This window comes from Vespa velutina, chromosome 24, assembly GCF_912470025.1.
Source record: "Vespa velutina chromosome 24, iVesVel2.1, whole genome shotgun sequence".
In the NCBI taxonomy this organism is placed as follows: Eukaryota; Metazoa; Arthropoda; class Insecta; order Hymenoptera; family Vespidae; genus Vespa; species Vespa velutina.
The window spans coordinates 3,456,805-3,468,575 of NC_062211.1; the positions used below are offsets into that span (position 1 = coordinate 3,456,805).

An 11,771-nucleotide genomic window follows, 5' to 3' on the forward strand; every position below is an offset into this window, starting at 1 on the left:
TTCATGATAATATCATAATAAAATAATAGCCATTCTCTTTTCTCCCTTTTATACATAGTGTACATATTCTAATAGTTTATTCATATGAGGTAGATTTTTCCTACACAATTATCGAATTATATATATATATATATACGATAGGACATTTTGTAATACCATGTATCGGCGCTATATCAAAGGAAGTTTACCTTAATTAATAATTCTTCACTTAATTTGCCATAAAGTAAATAAAGAGTCATTCACGTAAATATGAGAGAGAGAGAGATGACGTGCGAGCTGTCACTTTACTAAACATTTTAATGATTTTATTCATAGGAACCTTGTGCTTCCAATAGATACACTTTAATGAAATTTAAATTGTATATAACTAAACCAACATTGTATTCCATTCGTAATGGTTGTACAAGTTAATAAGTGCTTAAACATTATGAAAATATTATGTTACATTGATATTATTACACTTATGTGCGATAATTAATAATCTATTCAAATAAGGCAACTGCTGTGATCTCTTATTTTTACTACCTCCGTGTAAATTCAATTGTCACTTGAATAAAGATACGTGCTCGTCTACTGGATTGAATCACGATCTATCTAGTTTCTAACAAAAAATGCATTAATATTATAATATTTCATTTGGATGCATCTATTCAAATTAGATCCTAAGGTAGAGTACTATGGTTTTAGAAATGGACGAAAGGAGAACGAAAAGTAAGCGTTTACACTTTTAAATAATGACGATAATGTATCTAATCTAATCGGGAAGATTTAATAATAAATTTCATTTGTAAATATAAAAAAACAAAAAAAAAATGTGAGAATTATCATCAAAATGTGGCGAGATGGACTAAGCAAATGTAATTTTAGCCTATTTATAATAGAACTTTGTAAAGCGATAGAAAAAAAAGATAAGTAACATGTTCAAGCATTATTTTCATAATATTATTTTAATACTTTCTTTAATATTTTTCAAGTGTATGCGTAGAAAGGGGAGTTATATACCAGTGGACATGTCAGTGGAATTTTTCTCTGCCTTTCGCCAGAGTAATTTTTTAATAAACGTTTGCGTTATAATATTAAAACGTTATAAAAAAACGTTTGTCCTCGACAAAGGTATATTAATTTCAAATCGATCTCTCGAAGATCGATCTTCTGAGGCGCGATTCTCAATATATCGAAATGATGCACTAATATTTTGGATCGATTTGAAAGATCGATTCATTGGAAGAACATTGGCATGAATGATGGATGCGTCAGGGTTGCGTAATTCTCGCTTGGTAAGGACAAGCGTGCTTCTTAAATCAACGTGACTTTCTTATTTATAGGAATGTACCCTAGGACATTATATATATGCATATATATATATATATATATATACATACATACATATATATATCAACTACTTGAGGCAAAAAATAACTATTTGAACGATGCTAGTAACTCACTAAATATCCCATTGAAATGTTGTCCGGAGCATGTCAGGAGTTGGCGACGCTGACTACGCAACGTTTTCTTACCTTTCAAACGGTTAGTTGTCTCTCGTTGGAATAATAAGTAAATTCTTACAGTCTCTGTGCGCTATTTATTAACTTTGTTAGATGCGATCAAATTGGAGATTTTATCTTTCGAAAATTATGAGTAATAGTTAATATTGTAGAAAGCTAGTTGCAAAAAGAGTTGTTGAAAAGAAAGGAAACTTGTCTTTGTATACGGCTATGTAAATAGTTGTTATTTCTACTGTTCAATGTAAAATATGAAAAATGAAATATTTTTGAACGCAACCAAAAATTTTGTTGGTTGGCGCATGACACAATGGAGGTAAGTTTGTAATATTAACGAATACATCGTTAACGTTCATTTACACGTGTTAAATGTCATATTGTTTAAATGACAAGTTATGCATATCTTGGATAATTAATATGTCTTTTATCTATTATCTCAATATAATAGATGTGTGCGTGAAGATGCGTGCGCACTTTTTCCCATCTATTCGAGTGAAAACATTGCAAACATTCTTTGAAATTTGCTTTACAGAGGAAAGAGGAAAATATAAGAGGAAAATATAGCCAAGTAGGCCCAGCCTCCATATATACTAGCATATCCAGCATCAATCCAGCGGATACGCAAGATATGAATTGCACCGGGTTGTTTTTGCAATCATCTCGGATAGAAAATGAAGTTGTCTCCTCTAGTAACAATTTAAGAAATATCGTGGCAAAGAAAAACAATAAACATACTATAAATAAGCCAATAATTACGTCCTCAAGCAACGAACGATCTTCAAGGAAAAAAGATTCCCTCAATGGCAAAGCATTATTGATTAATGAGAATTTGTCTGCGACGGAAAAATATTTGTCATTATCGGGAAATAAGGGAGGCGGTTTTGATAATGCCAATTTTCTTAAATCGCAAAAAGACAATGCAAAGAGAAACAAAGGTGATAATAATAACTTTGGCCGTCCTGAAATAGGCATTATTAGAAGCCCCGAGGAAAAATCAAATAGAACTTTTTTTAACTGGAGAGTTATTTTAAATGAAAATGGTCACTTAGTTATTAAGGGAACGTTAGAAAGGTAGTTTTCAAATGTCTCTAATATCTTATCTGTAATGCCCTTCATTCTTCTTCTTCTTCTTCTTCTTCTTCTTCGCATTTACTTTTCATAGCGGGAAAATCGCACGCACCAAGCCCATACTTAATAGATTGACGGCTAGAAGCTTAGAATCTATTTTTAAACAAATATATCATCTTAAAGGGAATATTGTGGACAATAGAAACGGTAAGAAGAATTTTTTTGCCAAGTAATTATTTATTAATTAATAAATAATTATTTTATCTTCATGATAGCTCCAATATTTTTTCATTTTTATTTAGAGTTACCAGAATACGTCCGAGAGAAATTCTACAATGGTTTTCCCGATGATTGGGAAGATGTACTTGAGGTATGGAAATTATTTATTTCGAAGGGCTCGAATTCAAACTTTCATTGGCCAATCGAAATTACCGATGACGATAATGACACGAATAGCAAAATGTCCGATGTAACATTTGAACGTACGAACGAAGAAGATGTACCGAAGTTCAACGAGTCAGGCACAGTTGTTTCAACTGTACAAATGCCAAATGTCTCTAATTTTCAAATATCTTTTAGCAATTTATGCGGCAATAATTCGAAGGATCGAACTAAAATTGTTAATAACGTCTACGCTCCTAACGTGATGACAAAGAAAACGCATAATCATAAAGAAAATCAATGTCAGAATGAAAATGTGAATATACGTCGATTGTCTCTTCTTCAGAAAGACGATAAAACGAGAGATATGCAGGAAGATAAAATTGATATTATCGTTAATAATTTACTGCATAAGGATTGCCCAGAAGAATACATTATTAAAATAATACAAATGTTCGATTCTCTCAATGATGTTTATCTCTATAGAGTTACATCAAATGATACAAGCAAAAAGATTAATAATAATGGTCCATACCATGGTGATAACAAGTCTGCATTCTGTGGCAATAAAATGCAAGGTAATGGAGTAATAGGTAATTCGGAAAGAAGATCTTGTATTTTGGAATGTCATGATACGTTGGCTTTGAACGATTGTTGCAATAGGTGCAACATAAGAGATGATGCCTATGAGGAGACACCTGATATCAGTTTACGAAGATCGCCTAAAAAGGACTCTGAAGAATTTCCAAAGGAAACTTATGCGTCTGTCATATCTGAAAGAACATTATTGCCGAATGAAAGATTGTCAGTTAAATGGCGACATGAACATGGGGAAAGAAGAGAAGGAACAAATTATAATTTTGTAAATAATAGTCATGTAAAATCGACAAAAATAATTAAAAGAAATCGATCAATATACCGTTCTAATTCTATTACCAATAGAAATATTGAAAACGATGAGATGGAAAATGACGATTCGGCACATTCTCCATCATTATCCAGGAAAGGAGAAATGTGGTATAAGGAAAGGAGAAAAAGAGATGATGTTATGTGTCGTGTTGCACTGTTCGGTGCACGGGGAAAAGAGGATGGTCTTAAAAACAATCGAAATTATTGCGAAAATTCTATTGCGGAAGATGAAATGAAATTGTCGGAATTTAGACGTAAGAGACATTTGAATATGACGGAGAACATAGAACCCAGTGGGAAAAAAGCCAGGACAATAAATACCTTTGTCGATGCGAATCATCTTAATGTAATTCATAGAACTAGTGAGAACGGTGTTAACGGTACCGATAATAAAATGATGCCGTTGAAACAAAAGCAGAACGTAACGTCAACACCTTTGCCCATTGTAAAGAGTCATAATCTTGATATAAACCCAAATAAAGATGCGACCAATGATAAATCTTGTGCTGTTTCAATTAATACGAAAGAGCAGAATAAAAATATGATGGATGAATCAACTTCGTTCAATGATATTATAACCGACGTTCGTTTGATTATTGCTGAACATAAGGGTCACTCGAAAGATCATCAAATTCAAAGAGTTCATGATATTATTCATCCTGAAAATGCAAAACATCCTATTACTATTATTGACACGGATACGCCCTTTTTAATATTAAATTCGACATCCTCCATTAAAACGCGTCGTTCCGACTACACATCGAACGATCAAAGGAGACCTCAACTATTGTCCGATTGGGTACCAAGGGTTTTATTCGACTTTAAGTCCGTTCCCGAGTTAACTTTGGTTTTTGAAGGTAAATTGCTCAAGTAAGTAAGTAAGTAAGTAAGTAAGTAAGTAAGAATGCATTACGTTTATAATCGTATCGATCTGTGACTTATCATTTTGATTTACGTAGCGAGGCCGGCCACGTGGTTCATAGAAAATTTACGACTGAACGTATACGGAAACGGCTATCGACAAATTTAATCGAAGATATAAATCGAGAAGTTTATCGACTCGTCGGAGATCTGCACGATTCTAAACACGGTAACATTGCGCCCATTTCAATCTACGATTACGCTTACGTCCTATAAATCGTATATAACAAAATATATAATTATATTTAGTTGTACCGAAAGAATTATTGAGATATTGCCGCGAAGGATGCCCATTTAATATAAACGAATTTTGTAAAATGTGGAAATCATATCAAAAAGGTATTATAACTGTATTTATTATTTATCTTCTCGTCCGTTGATCTATTCATTCTCATGTATTATCATTAATTTTTGTTAAGCTAATGCAAGGGAAACGGTAAAAAGGGTAGGAAATGAAATGATAGATATATTGAATGTACCTACTAGTTCAAGAGGACGTAGGATATTTCCACCATTGAGTTATTGGACCGGTAGAGAAGTATTTTCACATTAAATGCTATTTTACTATAATAGATACTATATCGTGCATCCTATCAATTTAATTATGTCATTAAATATTTAGGAGAGCGCGTTGCCTTTAGAGATAACGAAGTAGTCTACACAACGGGTCGTTCTCCGAGGTATTCTATAGATCGATTGTCTGCAAATACAAGCAACAAATTGGTATGACAATTTTCATTTTAAACATCATTCCTTATGAGGATACACTTTCAAAATCCATATTCCGTACAATTTTCGAGAAAGTAATAAAGCTAATGACAATTCTGCACGTGTGATTTTTAATTTTAGAAAAAAAAAAAAAACAAAAAAAAGAAAAAAAAAAGAAGAAATGTTAAAATACATTTTACGGATAAGTTGATAGGTTTAAATGTCGATATACATAATAGTTTCTACTTGCATATATATATATATATATATATATATATATATATATATATATTCATTCGATCGTTGAAAATATATTTCTGCCATTCAACGTGCATGTCTCTCCTTTCTGGCAGTCGTTTAGATCAATAATCTAATAATATTTTCTAGCAAGCGAAAGAGAAGATGTGCGATCGATCTAACGATCTTAATATCTCTAGAGAGAAAGGTGCAAGTGATGATGCGTCGGAAGATGAAAATATCGTGGTACGTATAATATAAATAATTATAATAATCGTATATTTGATTTAACAAAAGATCGTTGTTTCATAATACACATCTATAAAATAATATTTTCATTTTTAAACGTGTATCATATTATCGCACAGTCATTACCTACTGCTAATTTACAACAGCGAGTTGATGTACGGGCACATAGATTGCAGACCGATCTGCAAAAACAGGATAGCAACAATGCCAATGCCGTATCACAATCGGATGAACGTAGAGAACAGTAAGATCGTTAAAAGTATACATTTATTAAAGATTAGATTTTAGAGCATTGAAAAAGTTGGAAAAAAAATTCGTTTCTTCTTTTTTTTCCACGTTATCATTTCAGATATGGCGTAAGGCAGCAGTCACCTATTAAGAAAGAAAATCTGATGTACACTTATTACAAAAGTATTCCACACGCGGACGACATTTTGTCCGACGATCAAGTATCTCAGTTATAAATGTATCCTCTTATATTTTTAACGATAATTGGTTAATGCAAGTTCCCGTTTTCCGATAAGATGTATGACAATAACATGTTATGATAACTCTTTGAAGAACTGTTTTTTAATTTCTTTTCTTTTCTAATCATTTTTATTGTTTATCGTACATTTATACAAGTTTAATCAAACCCGATAAAGGTGACGGATATTTTATTTGTTTTTCTCGTTTCTTTTATGACTATCGAGATCATAATTATAATTGAAAATTGTTTGTTTTTTTGCGTAGACTAAGAACGATAATGCATAATCTCGACAATAGTCTCGATAATTGGTATTGGATCAGTACTGATGAAGCGCACTACGGAATCGCAAAAAAATAACTAGAGTTTAAAGTCCGTCCGCCAACTTGAGCCACAAAGTTGAATGCAACATTGTTGTTTTTATTAATACGTTTGTTTTATTCTGTCCGATTTATGTTCGATGTTCGATCGGTCGTGAATTTAGAAAAATCCAAGTGGCAATCGCACGAAACATTTTCGTGTAATAAATAAATATACATTGTCAAATCAAATGGCTAGGGCACATAGTCCCTATGTGGTACAACGTTCCCGAGAAAAGACTGATCTGATGTTGGAAACATTCGAGAATATCGATATTTCTTCCGGTCCAAGAAGGGATAGCTTTGGCCAACGAAGAAGAATTTAAAAAGATTATACTCCTTTAGAAAAAATTGAAAGTACCCAAAGAATTCCTTTTTTCTTTCTCAACAATCGGACCAATTTTTTCTTTAGCACCCAATAATAATTAATAAAAACGTAGATGGCATGCATGTTCGCTGATAGAATCATCTAACTCTAGAGTAAAATTCATTCTTCCTCATTGGAGCAATAATCCACTGGTTTGGATGATTTTTTCTCTCCATTGCTACTGTTCCACATACCGTAGAAGAAGTATATTACAAGACCTGTATGAAACATGTTAAATATATATATATATATATACATACGTTCGTACATACATGCATGCATAAGCGTGCGTGCGCGCGAGTGTATTACCAATAGTCATCCATATCAAGAATCGTATCCAAGTCATCGCATCCAACATCATCATAAGGTAAATGTTAATGAGTATACTGATTGCTGGTAAAAAGGGAACAAAAGGTACCTAAGGCAGAAGTGTGTCATGATATATTGTCGCATGGTTAATTATTTTAATCGAAAAGCAAAGAAAAATGTGGTAGATATAAAAAATGTAACGCACCGAAAACGCAAGTTTCTTGCCCGATGAAGGTTGAAGATAGATAAAGATTAGAGTAAAGATTAATGCGATGACCAATATGATTATCGGCACAACGTAAAGAGCTTTGCCGTTAGCGATTTCTTTGGAAAATTGCGATACCATCGCCGTAATAAAAATGCAAATAATGACTGTAATCAGGATCATCGTTATGTTATTATCACTTGAGAGAAATACTCACGCCGATGGAATGAAATATTACAGTAACAGAAAACGAGGCAAGTGACCAGTTGTCCAGTTAATTTCGTAGGATGGTCTAATCCGTTAGCGTTAATCAATTGCTTAATGACAAACGTCACAGTCCTTGGATCACAATCGTCCTTCTTCTCGTATACTTCACTTTCTTCGTATCTTCGTGAAGAACAATTTGTCGTTAAAATTGTTTACTATGGTCATTACTTACAGCGCATTCTATTGCAAAATATATTACATCGAAATGCGTATACGTAATATGTATATTTTTTTACCGCAATATAAGAACGCAGGCAGCAACTATCGAATAGGCAAGCAGTGTGCCTATACTCATCATATTTAACAACTGAGTAAGCTCGAATATCGCTGCTAAAACTCCTGAAAGAGAGAGAAAGAGAGAGAGAGAGAGAGAGAGAGAGAGAGAGGTGGGGAAGGGGACCCGACAGAGGGAAAGAATGGCGTTTTAATAGATTACAAGGAACGAAAGAGAAAATGAAGAAAATAGTTTTCGTACCTGTAAGAATTCCTGCAGAGAAAGTGCCCATTATGGGTGTATGAAATCTTGAACTTACCTTTCCCATCCATTTAAATATCAATCCGTCGGATGCCATTGCATAAATTATTCTTGGTAATGGAAACATTGCGCCTAATAAGCTGCAATTATATGATTAATTTATGCGCGTGCGTATATACATAGGTATAAATTAACGTGCGTACGTGCATATCCTATCATCTTTACCTGGCGCATAGTCCGCAAATCGCTCCGACGCTCACTACCCATTTTGCCCAGTCCCAACCGATCACCTCAAAGAGATGTGGAAAGGGAGCATCGGGATTTTGTTCGTAATACGGCAGCACCATAGTTAATACGGCTGAGACGCCGAAATACGCGAGGAATACAACGGTTAAAGAAGCAACAATAGCTATGGGAATAGATCTTTGCGGATCTTTGGCCTCTTCGCCGGTAGTGGCCACACAGTCGAAGCCGATAAAGCCATAGAAACAAGTTGCCGCGCCGGTTATTATACCCGATATTCCATATGGCGCGAATCCGCCTGTTCCGCGATCACAATTTGTTTCCGTACAAGGAGGCCGAGTTTTCCAATTGTTAACGTCAGCTTTTTGAATCAATATAAATACACATTGATAAAAATTATGCGATCAAAGCGAGATTTTAGCAAAACAAAAAGGGAAGAAGCAAAAAGGAAGAACATAATCGTAATAGATTACCAGTTTATATACGATATTACCTTTGATGGAACCAGCGATTATCACGAAGAGGACAACGAAGAGATTCACCAAGGTGAAAAAGTTATTTGCAGTGGACGATTCTTTCGCGCCAAACGCTAAGGCAGCTGTGAAAGGTGACATATGAATATAATAAGTGCGCTAATAAATTATTTATGCATAAACTTTTGACTCGATGTTGCTTTTTTTCTTTTCTTTTTCTTTTTCTTTTTTCCTTTTTTTTTTGTTTTTTTTTTTTTTTATCGATAATAGTATCGGAATAGTTACCGGAAAACATAAGGGTGATACCGAAGGCAAAGAAATCAGGATAAGAAGAGAAGTGTTCAACTTTTATGTGAGCGGCCGATTCAAAGGCATTTCTCATGGTATTGTTGAAGAGAGCATCGACGTAGGTGCTAAGGCCACGTACCACGCTAGCCGAACCGATCACATACTCTAAGATTAGCGTCCAACCTATTAGAAAGGCGACGAATTCACCCATTGTCACGTAACTATAAACATAAGCGGAACCAGCTCGCGGCACCCTCGCCCCGAATTCAGCGTAACAAAGACCTGAAAATATATATTTATAATATCGATCGAGGGATCGAGCGAAACGAAAGTTTCAGCTTTGGCGATTAGAACGACATAAATCGATAAAGCGATTGGCAAACGCCCAATGACCGGCAAATATCGATGCCACGGCTGCAATTAGGAAGGAGATTACAACGGCGGGTCCTGCGATATTTTTTGAGACTGATCCTGCCATGACGTAAACTCCAACGCCAAGAGTGGATCCGATACCCAGAGCTGTAAGGTCCAACGTTGATAGGCATCTCTCCAATTTCGTATTTGCATTAATATTTATCCGCTTCTTTCGACTGAAGGCTTTATACAGACTATGGAAATTCCATAATTTCATATCGAGTAACTGTAAAAAGTTATGAATTATTATTTCTTTTTTCTTTTTTTCCCCCCCCTTTATGACATGATATCGAACATGCGCGTGCATGGAAAAATATTGATCATCTTCCCATCGATCGACGAAGCAATTGGAGGAACTCGTGTCGAGTCTTCGAGCTCGTGTCTTTTCGTATTAATTCTAATGAAACAATTTTTATTTACGAATAAAAGCCAAGTGGAGTAAACGTTTTACTTACCGGTAAAACGTTCATCGATATATAATCCATTTTGGTCTACAACAGGGTCTTACGAACGATCTTAGGATCGAATTACGTTAGCGTTCCTATCGATACGCGTCTGCCACGACGACTAACATATGAAGCGTTAATTGAAATAATGCTCGTTAAATTGTGAGCAACGCTCGTCGTGCCTAATGCCGATACTTTAAATCTTTCAATTGGTCGAATTATTTCTTAACAACATAGGCCTTGCTTTAAGTTTTATCTAACAGATAGATCTTTTATATCGAATCATTCTCGATCGCGATCGTTTTTTTCGATGGGATATTAACAGGAGACTATACTGTGTCACGAGTTTTGCAATGATGAAGCATTCATTTATATCTATTTACAAGCGAATAGATAACGTAATTAATATAACATTTCGTTCTGCTCGAATACATTTGCATGTCTAAGTATATATTTCCTTGGAATATACTTCTCAAATCTCAAGTAATTAGAGTAATTGAGTTTTTATATCTTATTTTCGTTTCTTTCGCTTTGTCTTGTCTTGTCTTGTCTGACAATCTCTGGTATGGTTATCTAAATATCAGATTATTTCGGTTATTGTTACCTGTTGATGATAAGGAATCGACATATTTCTACGATAATCAATACGATAATCGATACGATCACTGGATGTATTCCGAGTACTCATTCTTTTTTTTTTTTTTTTTTCTTCTTTTTCGTCGTAACAATAGTCCGCACTTTATATGAATAACACTACAAAAAGGGGATTTTTATCGAATTTTATTGTAAACAATAAATAATGTATGCTTGATCAAACGTTGACGTCGCGAACGAGCGACATTACTTTTTATTTAAATCTTTCATATTGTCGATGTATTTATGTAAGACGAATTCGTGATATAATATAATATCAATTGACGAATATATATCAGAAAATGATTAAAGAAGATTTGCCACGAAATCAAAGGATCTTTTTCAACACGTTCTTCCAACAAGTTTTCTGTTAACTTCTCGTTATTCAATTAATCAATCTCAATTCTCTAATCATTTATTTCGTCATTTGAAAACGTTTTTACGCACGAAGAAATGGAATACTGTATAAACTCACCCAAAGAAGAGCTTCGAGCTCTCTTGTCAGCTTCTGCTATTTTGAAACAGTTCTACTCTGAGAAAATTATATCAACTATCGATTATAAGGACTGCTTTACCAAATATATAACTATTTTTCTTCCGTCTTATCTCAACAGATATGGGCAGATTATCCCCAATAAGACAAGTATGATATACGATTGGATCATGCAGAGGATAAATCGATAACGTTTCTTTTCTTCTTTTTTTTTCTTTTTTTCAATATTGTTCTCACACACGTTTCGTACGATCGACTTTGTCATTTCGGGGAATTACCTATTGTTAAAATTATAATTATGATTTTGATACTGTACTTTGGAATACAAAAGATTTATGATCGAATCAAATTCGATCGT

The 11,771-nt window shown here is 34.0% G+C and overlaps 3 protein-coding genes across 18 annotated transcripts in view; 2 read left to right on the top strand and 1 right to left on the bottom strand.

Annotated features, from left to right (window-relative positions):
• The window catches only part of LOC124956915 (phospholipase DDHD1-like), a 10,154-nt gene extending 9,581 nt beyond the window's left edge, over window positions 1-573 (top strand). For all 3 annotated transcript variants that reach the window (XM_047513351.1, XM_047513354.1, XM_047513352.1), the window contains one exon: window positions 1-573. This exon is cut by the window's left edge and continues 3,743 nt beyond it. The gene's annotated coding sequence lies outside the window, so the exon portion shown is untranslated.
• Window positions 574-1,178: 605 nt separating this feature from the next.
• LOC124956908 lies at window positions 1,179-6,535 on the top strand. 10 transcript variants are annotated; one of them, XM_047513314.1, is made up of 11 exons: window positions 1,211-1,527; window positions 2,035-2,573; window positions 2,665-2,777; window positions 2,873-4,730; window positions 4,820-4,950; window positions 5,031-5,120; window positions 5,201-5,311; window positions 5,404-5,504; window positions 5,877-5,972; window positions 6,122-6,219; window positions 6,325-6,535. In XM_047513314.1, exons 1-11 carry the CDS (start codon window positions 1,462-1,464, stop codon window positions 6,437-6,439), a joined length of 3,318 nt encoding a protein of 1,105 aa, XP_047369270.1. In that variant the 5' UTR covers window positions 1,211-1,461; the 3' UTR covers window positions 6,440-6,535. The 10 variants fall into 10 exon arrangements, 6 of the variants coding, with proteins under 6 accessions (XP_047369270.1, XP_047369272.1, XP_047369273.1 ...); XM_047513313.1 differs by having other exon boundaries at window positions 1,380-1,527; window positions 6,095-6,219; XM_047513318.1 differs by lacking the exon at window positions 1,211-1,527 and adding an exon at window positions 1,534-1,818 and having other exon boundaries at window positions 1,951-2,573; window positions 6,095-6,219.
• LOC124956916 (cationic amino acid transporter 3) lies at window positions 6,006-11,642 on the bottom strand. Of its 5 annotated transcripts, none has more exons than XM_047513356.1 (12): window positions 11,396-11,642; window positions 10,892-11,040; window positions 9,821-10,067; window positions 9,425-9,709; window positions 9,160-9,264; window positions 8,649-9,027; window positions 8,424-8,563; window positions 8,185-8,287; window positions 7,899-8,068; window positions 7,682-7,800; window positions 7,477-7,585; window positions 6,006-7,385 (listed from the first exon to the last, which is right to left on the bottom strand). In XM_047513356.1, the coding sequence occupies exons 2-12, from the start codon at window positions 10,973-10,975 to the stop codon at window positions 7,288-7,290; spliced, it is 1,839 nt and encodes a 612-aa protein (XP_047369312.1). In that variant the 5' UTR covers window positions 10,976-11,040; window positions 11,396-11,642; the 3' UTR covers window positions 6,006-7,287. The 5 variants fall into 5 exon arrangements, with proteins under 5 accessions (XP_047369312.1, XP_047369315.1, XP_047369311.1 ...); XM_047513355.1 differs by having other exon boundaries at window positions 6,007-7,385; window positions 7,682-7,848; window positions 7,920-8,068; window positions 11,396-11,544; XM_047513359.1 differs by lacking the exon at window positions 7,682-7,800 and having other exon boundaries at window positions 7,477-7,560; window positions 11,396-11,544.
• Between the last annotated feature and the right edge of the window lie 129 nt (window positions 11,643-11,771).